Source organism: Phyllostomus hastatus, unplaced genomic scaffold, assembly GCF_019186645.2.
Source record: "Phyllostomus hastatus isolate PE091 unplaced genomic scaffold, TTU_PhHast_1.1 phas_scaffold_93, whole genome shotgun sequence".
Classification (NCBI taxonomy): domain Eukaryota; kingdom Metazoa; phylum Chordata; class Mammalia; order Chiroptera; family Phyllostomidae; genus Phyllostomus; species Phyllostomus hastatus.
Window position 1 is genome coordinate 11,396,299 of NW_025334042.1, and position 14,792 is coordinate 11,411,090.

The 14,792-nt window shown below is 46.0% G+C and overlaps 1 protein-coding gene across 1 annotated transcript in view; it reads left to right on the forward strand.

Annotated features, from left to right (window-relative positions):
- Positions 1-14,792, forward strand: part of PPM1H (protein phosphatase, Mg2+/Mn2+ dependent 1H) — a 236,520-nt gene that overhangs the window by 144,515 nt on the left and 77,213 nt on the right. Inside the window, exon 5 of the mRNA XM_045828954.1 lies at positions 13,383-13,467. Within this exon, the coding sequence (XP_045684910.1) occupies positions 13,383-13,467 (85 nt within the window). The remainder of the gene's footprint in view (positions 1-13,382; positions 13,468-14,792) is intronic.

The window sequence follows — 14,792 nt, forward strand, 5'->3', positions numbered from 1 at the left end:
GGGGTACTCTTTGGCTTTGGTCAAATCTGGACTGACATTTCGGCCATTCCCCCGGCCAGCTGCACTAAGTCCAGCTGGTTCGTGGTAAGACATCCTGGTTTTTCTCTCCCTCTCATCGCTGGGGTCCCTGGTAGAACTTGTTCCGCAGGTTTTCAGCCTTTCGGGGGCTGTCACCTTTTCGGTCAGTCAGCTTCTCCAAGATTCAGCTGCCCTCCCTCCTCTTCTCTGTTCTACTTTTTTCTTGATATTTCTCAATGAATACTTCTCACCTTTTCATAACCACATTCTCATTGTCTCCCGTCAGCAGTGTCTCTACTCTGTGGTTTGAACTTCCTCTTTGCTTATGATGACCTTGCTTTTCAGGAATTTATTTTGTGTATTTATATGTACATGTTTACTTCATGAAAAACAAGAAAACAAAACAAAAAACTTTTTACTGTTACATAAGGAATATTTGTTACCTTGAGTGCAGTTAAAAAAATACAAATAAATAAGATTAAGAAAAGAAAGGAATATTTCTACCACCCTGAGATGATCACTCAGTATTCCAGTTGACAGTCTTCAGATACTAAAAGGCACCTACTGTACTCTTCACAGATCTCTTCTTCAGAACAAACATCCCTGGTTTCCTTTACTTGTTCTTCAGAGCTGGTGGGAGCCCTCAGCATTCAGGTCTCTTGCCGAGTTCTTATGAAATCTTCCTATTTACACATGGCACTGCCCAGGCTGAACTCACACGGGGGGTCTCCTTTGTAAAGGTAGCATCCTTTGGCCCACCCTCACTTTTCCTGACTGCCAGGCCACAGAGCCGAGACTGTGCAACGGAGACTGTCCAATGGACCACAACTCTGATATCATGGACATTTCAACCATTTTTACCTTGCCTATTTTTACTTATTCTGGGTCCTTCATTGTCAACCAAAAGATGATGAAAGATTTTCTTGGTTTCTAAAGTCCAGATAGATAGATACTCTGCCTTTGGTGTTTCTTTTACTTGGACCAAAAAAGGGGTAGAGTGGCAAAGGATTAGGAATGCCATGACTGACTCTCGTAGAGGACCCAGGAAGACCACCAGTGACCCCGGCTTTCCCTTATTGGTCCTCCGAAGTCTTTCCTTTAATGACCTGCTCTAGCATCTCACTCCAGATCGATATCCGTAGTTACAGAATCGGTTGTCGCCCTTATTGGAAAGTGGACCTGGCTTGAGAATCTCTGGGCACATCTCTTCTTCATTACTACTCCTCCCAGGTTCCTGACAGAGCTGTGACAACCTCATTTTAAGGACTTTAGGGCCCGAGATGTGTGTGATCCCTTGAAGCCAAAGGGCTCGTCCCATTTATTGCAGCAGAACTCTCTTGTGTAACATTTTTACCTGTCTTGGGCCTCAGTTTGTTTGGTTTCTTTTTCTTTTTCTTTTTTTGAAAACTCATGGTTATTTTTCCCTTCTTAGTCTGAAATAAAATAGTACTGATTCTTCTTTGTCATCTATCAGTGTTACAGCTTTGTTCTCATGCAATTAATTAGTCTCTTCCTCATTCACTTCAGTTTTCCCAATATGTATAACTAAGGAAGGTCATTTCAGTTGTCTTCACTATGCTCCATAAGTATAAATCTGTGCTTGACTTTAGCCTTCTGAACACTTTTGGTAGGTTGGTGGTACTGTGTGTCCTCGGCCCTCCCATCAGGAGAAATGGGATCCTAAATTAACCCCATCCTAATAGTCTTGAGTGTGTGCAAAATGGGAAAAATGTAAAGTCCTATATACACTTCTTCAACTGTACATGTCAAAAAGATTCCTATGTATGGAATGAGGTCCATAGCAAAGCCATAGGCATCAACAACATTTTGCAGAGATGGGTTAAAACCCAACCTGGTTTCTGGAAGGTGCAGGGAAGAATAAGCTGCACAGCTGAGACGCAGAAACAGGACTAATTCTTAAGTTGCGTTCTGGACCCTGCCTGCCAATCCCCAAAAGTGAAACAGAGAAATATATAGGCAGAGTAGGAGGCAGAGGAACACATGTTATAAGTAACACATTTTGGCCTTAAGTCCCAGGCAGTCCCTTTATGAGCCAGGATGGAGCAAGTCAAAGTCTCTTTTCATTTAAGCTAGAATCTGATCCAGTGCTTAATATCAGAACAGCCTCTTTGCCTCCTTCCCCCTAGTCCTGGTGATGAGGGAGAGTCATTCTAGGGAAACAGCAAATCAAAAAATAAAATGAGAACCAGAGCAAGAAAGCCCCCCGGTTTCCTCTCAGAACCAGTTGAAGTCAGAGTGGCAGGGGCACGCCCCGAGCCCTCGGGCCTGCGGACTGTTTAAGAGAAGAGCCGGAGTGGAGAAGGACAGAGTGGAGGGAGAGGGGGAGCTGAGCTTCCTCCCAGGCAGCCCCACCTCAGCCTCAGGCCGCTTCTCCTCTGCAGCCTTGTGAATGATGTGCATCTCAGAAAAGAAAGCAGAATCAGAGAGAAACGCAGGCTGTGGCCTTTTCCCAAGAGAAAGCAGCCCTGATTTTTCACCTCACAAGCCTCCTGGGAGTAGGGGACAAGACTCCCAAGGGTGAAGCTCCCAGTGTCCCTAGGCTATAACTCATTCAGGCACACCCATCCTGAGTCTGAGCCACACTGGGTAGGAACATGAAGAGATGGTAAGAGAGGTGCCTCCCTGGGTCAGATTTGGATGTGATCACACAGGTATCTAGTCTCAGAGAACAACAATATGTGGTAGTATATCAAATGTGCGGGAAAGTCCTGTTACAGAGAAAAGTGTTTTGCAAACTTTTTGGAACATGCATTCTTTGGGGTGTTAGTTTCCTATTATCACACACAAGAGTGTTCCATGAAAAATATTATACAGGCCAACTTTAATTCATTGACTTATTCTGTGACGAGAGTTTACCAGGTAAAATGAGGCAATGGACCCATCTTTCTATGTTCTCGCTTAATATTTATGACCACCTTTTCTATGTACATTCCCTGGGGTCCTTGTTTCAATTCCACAGTTTCAACTATAATATAAACATAATTCTTCTCAAGTCTATTTTTCTAGCCCTGACCTCTTCCTGTAGCGCCACGTCCACATTGCCATCTTTGCATTCACTGGCCACGAGTTCAGCATGCTCACATCACAACGCAGCGTCATCTTCTCCCGACTGGCTTCCTTCTGTTTCTCCTGTTAGTGACATCGTCACCCTCCATTGACCAATCTGGGAACCTCAGCAGACCTTTTTGTCTCTTTACTTGTGAGAATGTATGTTTAAATTATATACACGCAGTAAAAACACAGAATGTAAAATTTTGAATGCATTTTATCTCTAAGATTCCTCTATGTGCTCCCATGGACATAGTCCAGACTCATTTTTCATTTGGACAATTGCAATAGCTTTGGGTATATTAAGGGTTAAGCAGAATTTTTACTGGGAAAGGGGATTTGGCATGAAAACCTTTCCTATAACTGTTTGTCGGACTAAAGTCTTAAATTACAGAGATACTTGGGGAAATGTTGAGATTGTGGCATTAATATTAATGAACAGGATTTTAAAGCTAGCAATCAGGAGAGGAAGGACTGCTCCAATATTGCACTTTAGTCTCCCTCCTTTCCTGTGAAATTCTGGGAGTACCTGAACACATGACTGGAAGTGACAATGGGAAATTGGCATATCATTTTATATTAAAGCCTAAGCAAGCCCACGAAATACAATTTGTTTTTTTTATTCATTCAGTTCCTTAGGATCACAATTGTGAACAGTTATTGTACAAAACAGTTTCAAGTAGTTGATAATACTAGTTGAGCTTTTGGATATGTGAGTTTCTTTTAAAATAATTCCATTGGCATCACTAATATGTTATAAAGTCATTTTGCACATAAACTCATTAAATCTAAAGAAAGTGGTATTGTTCCATTTTGCAAATGGGGGAAACTGAGTCCTAGAATGGCTGATTGTGCTGGTTTGTAGCCTGAATTAGACTCCAAGCCCTGATCACTTTCCACTGCATGTCTTGTGGCTCCCAAACCCACCTGATGGTTATGTTCAATGGATGAGAGAGAGGCTTTCCAAGCCATTGTTATTTAAGGAACTGTTGTGGGGTCACCGTCAGCAGGTAGAGGCAGAGAGGGCAGAGAGGTAAAGCATCCAAACTATAACCTAACCATGAGCCACAAGTAAGACCACCTGCCCTGCCAGGTGGAGTTATGCAGCTTATTTTGAACAGAGGCTGTGGCAAGCAGGATGCCCTGTTTACTTACACAGTGTAGGTTGTAAGACCTTCTCAATGCGTTTTGCAGTCTAGAATGAATTGTTCATGGCTTCAGCTTTGTTCTCATGCAGCAGATGTGATTCCTGATTTATAGCATCATAAAGAAACAACAGCAAAGGCTGCCTCAAGACTCTTGGCAGGCGAATATAGACAAAGCTCCCTCTTGTCCTTTTGAAGAATTCCAGGGGTGGAGACCCATGGGCTTCGGTCAGTGTATGACGGGAAGATCAGGAAATTCTTTTGCCGTTTCCAACCATGGAATCTTACTGATTTGATTTAAATAGAATTTCCTCTTGCTTGTTTTATTCTGAGCATGAAGAACTAGTCACCCACCATGATTTGAGCAAAACCATTTCAAATTGCATGAAGAAGAATATGATCCAGTCACTCCTCATTCTTTCCTTCAGGCCAAAATACCAAAACCGCTTTAACCTTTTTCAAAGCATCTATTTTCTACCCCTTGAATTGTTTTTATTTCTCTTTTTGGGATTCTATCCAGTTGCTCCATTGCTTTGCCTTTTTAAAGTAAAGAGGTCAGAATTGGACACAACTCTCACATGGGTGTGACTAATGCAGAGCATTAGTAAATAGATTGCTTCCCAGACTCTGCCTGTCCTACCTGCCGGAGCATACAAACAGTGAGCTATTGTCGTCATCAGTTAATTTAAGAAAGAAGTGGTGGGGGAGGAAACATCCATCCTACTCCAAAGATGACTACACTAGAGAAAAAGATAAATATCTGGCGGCCTCACCCAGTCTGGCTGCTTGCTATGGGGAGAAGAATATGCTCGTGTTGGGGCTTGAGAGGTGTCTGTATATGTTTGTGCAAGGAGACAGCGTATTGCTGTGGATCGCAGGTATCGACCCTGCACCTGAGAAGGACAGAAGACATGCCCTTGGATGCGAGTGGGAAATGACCCATTAGGTGTGCAGTGTGTGCACTGAAATTGAAGCAAGCAGGCAAAACTTTTCCAGCAAAGTGCTTTTAAAACTGTAAAAAATAATAAACCACTGTGGGATTTTAACAAATAAATTTGGTTTGGCATCTGTGATCCTTTAAGAGAGAGTTTTAACACCCACCAGTTGGGAATGCAAAATGATGTCGTCACCGTGGAACACCCATGGGCAGTTCCTCGGAAGGTTAAATGTAGAGTTACCACTGCACTCAGAAATCCCGCTCCTAGGTGTACATAGATATAGCCAAGAGAATTAAAACCATATATTCACCCCCCAAGAAGACCAAACTTGTACGTGAATATTTATAGCAGCATTGTTCACAATAGCCAAAGAGGGGAAACAGCCCAAATGTTTATCAACTGATGAATGGACAAACCAAATATGGTGTATCCACACAGAATATTCATTTAGCCATAAAAAGGAATAAAATACCGGTGCGAAAGGGACCAGGCACAAAAGGCTGTACATGGTCTCCTGTGAAACGCCCAGAATGTGCAAATCCATAGAGACAGAAGGCAGAGTAGCGGTTGCCTGGGACTCCAGGGGCAGAGGGAGCGGAGAGTGACTGCTAATGGACCCTGGAGGTTTCTTTCTGAGGTGAGGAAAATGGTGGTGGTTGAACAATCTTGTGAATATACTAAAAACCACTGGGTTGTATGTACACTTTAGGTGGATGAATTTTATGGAATGTGGATTATATTTTTAAAAGAGAATAGATCATCCTAGTGTTAATTTATAGATGGATCCTTTGTCTTTTTGTTTTTGTTTTGAACTATCCTTCAGAAAGTTTTCTTTAATGACTGTGAGGCTTTTACCTGGTCTGGAAAATACTGTGCTGGTGTATTGGGTTTCATGAATGTTGCTGGTGTAGCAAGATGTTTGCAGAAAGTGGCTGAATTATGACGTTGATAAATCACGCTGGGTGGCGCGAGGGCAGACTGAGCTGGTTGCGAAGACAGCAGGAACATCTGACTCAGTCACAGCGCCACGTCTGGTCACTTGTTTTTGCTGCCACTTAAAGCTTTGTCTGAGTTATTTGTTTTCCTGACCATTTTTTGGTTCATATTCTCTTTTTTACTGTATTTTTTCCATTACCATTTATCCCCCTTATAGTGCTTGCTGAGAAACTTAAGATATTTGAAGTTCTGTTCAATGAATCATCTTATTGGCAAACTTTTTCTCTAGTATTCATTCTGAAATTGGAATGACTAGAAACACACTGAAACTAATTCTAGGCTCCTGGGGTTATATTTTTTTCCCTTCAGCTATTTTTTGACACCTCTAATTAGCATTGACAGCCTAGCTGTCCTCTGATGGTGGTAGCCCTGGCTTGTTCCATCAGCTGCCCTGCTTTCCTTTCCATCGACACATTTCCAATACCTTTGAAGGAGTCAGACGCTCCTGCTGGGTCCGGACGGAATTCACGGGGTCTGACGCTATTTGACAGAACGGATACCTCCTCCTTATACTTTCGAATTGACATACTCTCTGTCAAAAAGGGTCTTCCAAATGGTTTCTCTTTTGTCACCTTGTACCAGATTTTTCTCCTCCATGCTGGAAATGTGCAGTTTAATGTTGCGTTTCGAATCACTTTCAGCCGAAAAGTGTGTAATGGAATCAGGGCATCCCGTGAATGTGCCCACCAGCGTTAAAGATGGCTTTTGTTTGCAGCCCTGCTCCAAGGGGACTGGTGACACAGTGAAATTATATCGAGGGGCTTGGGGATAATGGGCTCCTTGTCCTTGATTTACGAGATGTGCTAAGGGTGACTTCTCCCATCCTGGCATTTCTGAATTGGTTTATATTTATTAGAATATAACTCGTGGTGATTGCCACCTCCTGAGAAGAAAAGCGGTAACTGTAGTAGATGTCCGGATTTCTCCACCCACATATGTCAGGCTTATTTTCAGAATCATTTAAATTTAGACCGGAAAGGTGCCTGGGAAGTGATCTGGTCCTCCCCCCTCTTTTTATAGGCGAGGACACTGAGTCCCAGAGCTCAGGATTAGTGGTGAGGTGGGGCCGCCACCTGCGCATTCTGATTCGCAGGCCAGTGTTCATCGGGAGGTGAATCCCTCCAGGCGGTGGACGGTCTGCTCTGGGAGGGGGAGTGGCAGCGACCCACTGTCCGCATTCCTTGTCTGTATGCTTCGGCTCTCACACGATAACCTCCTGTGTAAACCCTCCAGAACCTCCAAAGTCCAGAAAGGGTCGATACTGCAGAACCTTCTTCTTTTCATTTTTCTTTTGACCAGTTGCCATTTGACTAGAGGAACGAAATGTAGGTTTTTTGACCCCAAATTGTGACATTGGAGTAATTAGCAGGATTTTCTAGGAACTGTTCTCTGAATTCAAAATTCCCCTAAGTCAGGTGTAAATTGCTATTATCCTCTCCTGTGGCTAATGTTTGGGGTGTGGGGTGCAGAGAGAGGATGTAAGAAACTGTTTATATCTTCGCTTTACCTCCTAACTCCCATCTGTGCAGCCGACTCATAAAAACACATTCAACCTCACCATTCACCATATTACAAATAATGCCCCATCCATCATATAGGACAAGATATTAAATAAAGCATATGCATTCCAGTTACCGTCTCTGTGAACGAAAGGCTAGCTTTAACTTTGGAGAATATATTTAGGAAGCATCCCCTCTGTATGATAAAGGGAAACAGGTGGGAGGCAGTTGCCAATTGATTACATTGGCCCAATCCCTGGTAACTTCCTTCCTTAATCTCTGGCCAAACTCTGAGTAGGTAACAGAGTGTCATTCAATTTCTGACCAGAGTTGTATCCACATTCTAGACCTGAGGCCCCAAAAGAATGGTCAGGGCATGTGCTTGTCTCTCCTTGACTCTCACTGCTGCCGCAGCTGGCTGGCTTTTTAAAATTTTTCCTTAGGAAAAACCTTTCATAACATAGTGAAGTAGGAGATACAAGGTATGCAGGATCCTCTCATGACAGAGTGGAGTGTGAAAGTCATTCCCTGCATTATTGGTGGTTTGGTACGAGACTTGTCAGCCTTCACATGCACTCCGTTCCCTTTGAAACCCCTTCCTTCCCACTGCCCTGCTCCAGCTTGGAGACCCGCATCCTGGCAAATTGACCCCAAGACCCGAGGATGAAAGAGAGAAAGATCAAAAGGAAGCCAGGAATCACAGAGGAAGAAGCATCATGACTTAGGGACTTGAAAGTTTGGCTGCCAAAAACGCTGCCTGCTTTAATCCACGGATGTCTCATAAAGGAAGAGCTCCATAGTTCAAACAGGAGTGAAGAACGCTCTGTACACAGATGAATTTGGATATAATGATCTATTTTAACAAGTCATTTGCTCAGGTTACCCCAGCAGTGAATGTTGGAATTGAATGCTGATACCTCCTTGTGTGTGAATTTGAAATTGAAAAACAGAGTAAGCACAGAGGTAGGTGGCCGCCACCTGGGCTGATGCTTCCTTGCTGCCCACCAGGGCCACGGACCCTGCCTTGTTTCCCCTTATTTTTTGAGTCACTTTTCAGAAATGACTCGGCCAGTCACTTTTCAGAAATGTCACTTTTCAGAAATGACTCACCTTGGTGACCAATATCCTTTTAGGTCCAGTGTCTTTATGTAGAAGCAGTGAAAAGGCATTATAGATTTTTGAGGGCTGAGCCTGTATACAGTTAGATAGTCAGAAATAATGTTGCCGCTAAGAAGAGGTTTTGTTCAGGGTTTTTGCTCTAGATAAATCTGTTCATCCACTCAAGTCAAGCTGACTCTTCATTCATTTAGTCACTTATCCATCAGCAAATGGGTATTGTGTGTCTGCCGCAGGCCTGGCACTGAGCATTGGACATGCAGAGACAGTGACTTAGCCTTGCCTGGGAAAGCTCCTCAGGGGGTTAGCCCGCTGTGGAAGGCAGCCAGCGCGGTGAGGACCTGTAAGAGGTGTGGTACAGCTGGGCACACGACGTCATGGGGTGGGTCCCAGAGAAGGAGCGTCAAAGGCAAACCAGGAAGGCAGTCTCCTGGGCTATTTCTCAGGGAGGGACAGGGTGGCTGGAACAAGGGAGAGGTAGAAGTGTTAGGAGTAGCTGGAGTGAGGCAAAAACCAGACAGTGAAGGAAATCAGAAATTCTGGGAAGCCATCAAGGGGCATTAGGTAGGGGATATGACACGTTGAGAGTAATGCTTCAAAATCACCATGGTGACCATGTAGATCATGGGCCAGAGGGTGGACCTGGGAGCAGGGAGAGCAGCAGAGAGTTTCTGAGTCATGTAGACAAGTTCTACTAGGGACCTGGATCAAGGCAGTAGCAGTAGAAATCAAGGACAGGAATAGGTTCATGCGCTATTGAGAAGGTGAAAATCTTTGGTACCGGTGCCTATTTGGGTTTGTAGGGAGAGGAACATGAGAGGCCTGCAATGGCTCCCTGGCCTGGGGGGGTGGGGGTGAGCAGCCGAAAGTAAAGGAGTGTTGTGCGGGGGTGTGGCCGGGGTAGGCTCTTTAGTTTGAGGCATGCCAAGTCTGAGATGCCCAGGAATATCCGAGAGGAGATATCTGTTGGCAGGTGGCTCTTCCGGGCTGGAGCACAGCAGAGATGTGTGGGCCGGAGAGGATATTTGGAATCATCAGCAAATGTAGTTGTTGAAGCCATTTATTTATTAGTAAATATTAGGGGCACACAGTCGGAGTCAGCTTCGGGGGTGTACAACCCACGCAGTCGTGCAGGCCTCACTCTCAGAAGCGTCCTGCATCTGGTTTAATGCTTTGCTGTCAGCAGGTTAAAATTCTCATTAACAAGAGATGCTGCATTTTTATTTCACACTGGGCCCTGGAAGTTGTGTAGCCAGTCCTGCTCACAGTGGCCTGGGCCTGTGTATAGCAGTAGGGCTGCAGTGTTGAGCAAGACAGAGTTCTTGCCTGAGGAGTTAGCCAGCTAGCGTGGAAAGCAGACAGTAAGTCATCAAGAATGGAATGTGGTGGTTCTGTATTTAGAAGGACCAGAGTAAGGGAGAATATAGGAGAGATCTCTGACCCTAATCCCAGGGGTTAAGGAGTTGGGAGACAAGGGTGCCTAGGGAGAGGGGTTAGAGAGACAGAGCTGTGGCCTGTAGAGAGGCCTGACAGGGAGTATCCTTGGGGATGGGCTGGAAACCGGAAGCACGCAAGGATTGGGACAGGTTGTCAGGTGCTGCCACAGAGTCTGTGATCGTGCCCAGTGGATATAGCAACCAAGAGGCCATTGGATGACTCAGGAGAGCAGTTGGGTAAAGAGAGGGGCAAGAATGAACTTACCTTGAGGGGTCCATAGGAGGTGAGGAAGTAGAGACCCTGAATGTGCATCATTATTTATAAACCTTGGCTTCGTAGGAAAGAAAAAAGAACAGCCTCCGAAAGTGGGTTCTGGATTAGGAGAGGATCATTTGTTTGGTTTTGGTTTGCTTTGGTTGGATTTTAATCACAAAGTGCCTTGAGCATGGTGTTGAACTGTGGGCAGAGAACCGTGGAGAGAGAGAGTTTGGGAGTAAGGGCCGTAGGGAAGAGTCCGAGCAGGGAAGTGATGGGCGGACTCGGCTGTGTCCAAGGGGAGAAGAAGAGGGAAAGATAGCTGAGGGAGCCGGAGCGTTTTCGGGTGAGGCCCCTCATGACTCCGTGAACTTGGCCCCACTTTACTTATGTAAGCAGACGGCTGCTGCCTCTTAGTTGTCTCTCTTTGCCTCAAATTCAGCAAAGAGTTTCTCCTAAGTTGTCTCATCTGTTCCTCCATTTAATAAATACTCGTCAGGCTTATGCCGTGTGACAGGCACAATGCCAAGCGTTTGGAGGAGGAGAATGCACAGGATAAACCAGGGCCCGGACCTCCTGACAAGTAGGTCCAGAGGAGAAGCTTCTGTGCCCTGGTGGGCGTGTTGGCCCCTCCCCGCAGGCCAGTCTACAGGCCTTCCCCGTCCTGGGTTCCTACCTCCTGTCTGACCTCCCTGTTTTCCTTCTTTTTCCCATTATCTTTTACTTCCTTCCTGGATATCCACCTTTCCTACTCTGAGCCTGGAAGCTGGAATTCAGGGGTGATGTAGAAAAAGGGAAGAAAAAGAGTTAAGACTAGCTTTAAGTAAAAGTTTGAAACAGAAGGTTGCCGTGGGCATTTATGACTTCATGACTCTTGCTGCCCTGGGCATTTATGACTTCATGACTCTTGCTGCCCTTCCCCAGGTTCTCAGGGCCCTTCTTGCTACTTTAAGAGTTGGCCCTAACCTAGACCTTCAAGTTTCTCCATCCTCTGTCAAAGTCCCTGCTCCCTTATTGTAGTTATTCTCAGCTGATGACCAGGACTTCAGTGAACTCACACTGATAGGCGGATGGGGGATGCCACCTTTGGGGGGGGGGTACATTTTACAAGTGGCTCTAGGTTTATAAGAAGGAGTCTTTAATTTGTCCTGGTTTTGGCAGCATATGAAAAGAAGTGACACAAATATCAAAGCAGGGGCCATCCTCTTTGTAGAATCAGCTCCCTTAAATGTTTCCACTTTTCACAGCTTCTACCATTTTTCTCCAAGACCCCAAATTCTCCAAAGTCCCCAAGATTTTTGTCATCACCTCCCTTGCCTGCCTTCCCCCTCCCCCACACCACCACCACTAGATTCTATGGCAAATGGCAACTGGGCACAGGTGGTAAGTGGTTTGTGGGGGGGGATGTCGTGGCAGCTGCGGCCATTGCAGGGACTGTTTCTTCATCAGGGACTGCCTCTGCAGCCGGAGGGGGCTATGCCGGGGACGGGGGAGGCTTGTCAGTGCAAAGAACGCAACCTCTCCTGGAGTCATTGGGGCGTCGCCCAGAGCTGAGCTCATCACAGGCACTTCTGTGTTTGTGGGTCTTCACAGAGAAGTGTGTCAGGTCTCAGGTGCTGCCTGGTTACAGGGAGCTTTGGGTTAGAACAGAATGCAATTCCCCGGGCCACTTCCATGTGTCATAGAAATGGCAACCCTCCACCATAAGCGATCAATAGCTGGGAAGTGGCTGTCAGGGACCACTCTCGAACGAGGTCTAAGCGCAGGAGGCCCCGCCGGGAATGGGCCTTGGAAAGGTCACTCCATGGGTATTGATCCTGCAGCCTCTCCTTTAGACATCTGCTGTGGGGGGCTGTGTTCTCTCAAAAGTCCTTGAGTCAGCAGTAGCACTTAGGCACATTTTTGGGAGTGTGTGAATTTCCTGAGCTTTAAGATGAGACAAGAGTGGATTTTCTTGGACCCAGGCTGTCACCCTAGAAACCCAGGGTCAGGTGCCCTCAGGTCCTGAGGAGCCTACAAATCGCCTGGAGATCTTACTACAATCCAGATTCTGATGCAGCAAGTCCAGGGTGGCACCTGAGAGTCAGCATTTCTAACAAGTTTCAAGGTGAGGCCAGTGCTCCTGGCCCACAGACACTGAGTAACAAGGGTCTAGAACTGTACTGTCGACTACATTAAACACCAGCCACTTGTGACTGCTTGAACGTAAAGCTAAATTAATGAAAATGAAATAAAATTGAAAATTTCGTTTCTTGGCTGCCCTGATTGCAACTCAAATGCTCCGTACCCACACATAGCTGCCATGTAGGACTGCACAGGTTAAAACATTCTATTATCACAGAAAGTTCTAGTGGGGCCCAGGCTGGTGTGGCTCAGTGGATTGAGCATGGGCCTGTGAACCAAAGGGTTGCTGGTTTGATTCCCAGTCAGGACACTTGCCTGGGTTGCAGGCCAAGTCCCCAGTAGGGGGCATATGAGAAACAACCACATATTGATGTTCCTCTTTTTCTCTTTCTCCCTCCCTAAAAATAAATAAATAGATATTTTTTTTTAAAGGAAAAAGTTCTACTGGAGAACAGTAGTCTAGAGAGAGCCTCTGTTTTCATCCTTCATTTATTCACTGAAAATCTCTGGCATGCCAAGTAGTATACCTGGAGCCCAGCATTAATGCATGGGTCCAGGGAGCAGGGAAAGTACATGTAAGCTCCCGAGAACATGATGTTTTTAAAGGACAGATACCTGCAATGTGGTGGGGACCCGGAGCTGGTGGCAGGAAACTTTGCCGTGCAGGGTGGAGGAGAAAGTGTCACCTGGGCACTTCATTTGTGTTCTCAGCCAGCCTGCGGCTTTGACTCAGAATCGGGGCACCTGTGAGATCGGCTGCTGACAATGCATTTTCACCATTTCAGGGCCATAATCATCAGAAATGGAGAAATCATCCCCATGTCTTCGGAATTCACCCCCGAGACCGAGCGCCAGCGACTTCAGTACCTGGTAAGAGTCACGTAGGCTTGGCAGAGCGCCCCGGCGTCAGGGACGGCGTTGGGGCCGCTTCGGAGGAATGTGTCGCTGCTGACAGGGAGCAGGCCCACAGCAGTCAAACGGCATATGGTGCGGACGCCCCCACACACCTTCTGGAGCACACATCCTGGCTCCGTGTGTGACGCTACCCCCACCCCCGTGAATTTATTATGGTGGCTGATTTTCTCCCATCTGTGGCCAGTCGAAGCCACAGCATGCTCTGTTTCCTCTAATGGTTTGGTACTCACAATGTGAAATGCGGTGTTGAAGAATGCAGACACCTTCTTCCTTGGCTGGCCTTGCCACTCGCTCTCATTTAAACAGAGGGGCCCGGCCTGAATCGCATCTCAAGAAGGATGGCAGCGCCCAGATCCCGCTGACACGCCACTCACTTCACACGCCAATAGGAGGTCTCTTTGGGAGAGATGCAGGTGTCAGAAAATCTGTTTCTACCCTGAAAATAAATTCTTCATGTAGATCACTGTCTTCCGGGGGGCTGTACGGGGGTGTTGGGTTTTTCAGATCTTGAGAATTTTTGCTTTACTTGAAGAGTTGAGTTTTCTGGAAAACAGAACAGACCTCCCTGCCCTGAAATGACAGAGGGTAGGGCGTTAGGGTTAGACTCTCGGCTCAGTGACTTGGCTCCTCCTCCTAGATTCCTTTTGGTGGGGCATCTTTGGGGACTCACTGTGTGAATAGTTTTGTGGATGAAACGTTTTCTTGGCCGCTGGCTCTCTTTTTAGACAACATAGCTAAAGCAGTGAGGCTCTGCTCTTGGAACAGAATAGATCCAGGCCCCTCAGAAAGGACTTTGTTCCTGCGTCTGAATTTCGGCATGTGTGAACGGCCAGGATTTGATTACTTGGGTCAATTTAGACACTTTCCCTATATTTTCTCATCTGTCTTTTTGTTTGTTTTACTCAGTAACTAGTTGTGTTGCTTTGGGTAGTTATCTGGTACATGAAACAGCAGGAATCCAGAACCAATGTTAAAACATTTCTTCACTCCTTTACGAACTCTTGTTTTCTAATCTTTCTGTTGTTGTTTTCAAGCAGATCCACCTGAAGCCACTCCTAGGCTCCCAGACTTACTTTCTTTCAATTTTATTTTATTTTTCATTTTAGAGAGAAGGGGAGGGAGGGAGAAAGAGAGGGAGAGAAACATCAGTGTGAGAGAGAAACATTGATCACTTGCCTTGCACACAGATTGAGGACTGAACCTGCAACCTAGGCATGTGCTGTGACTGGGAATCGAACTGGCGACCTTTCAATTTGCAGCTACCACCCGAGCAACTGGGC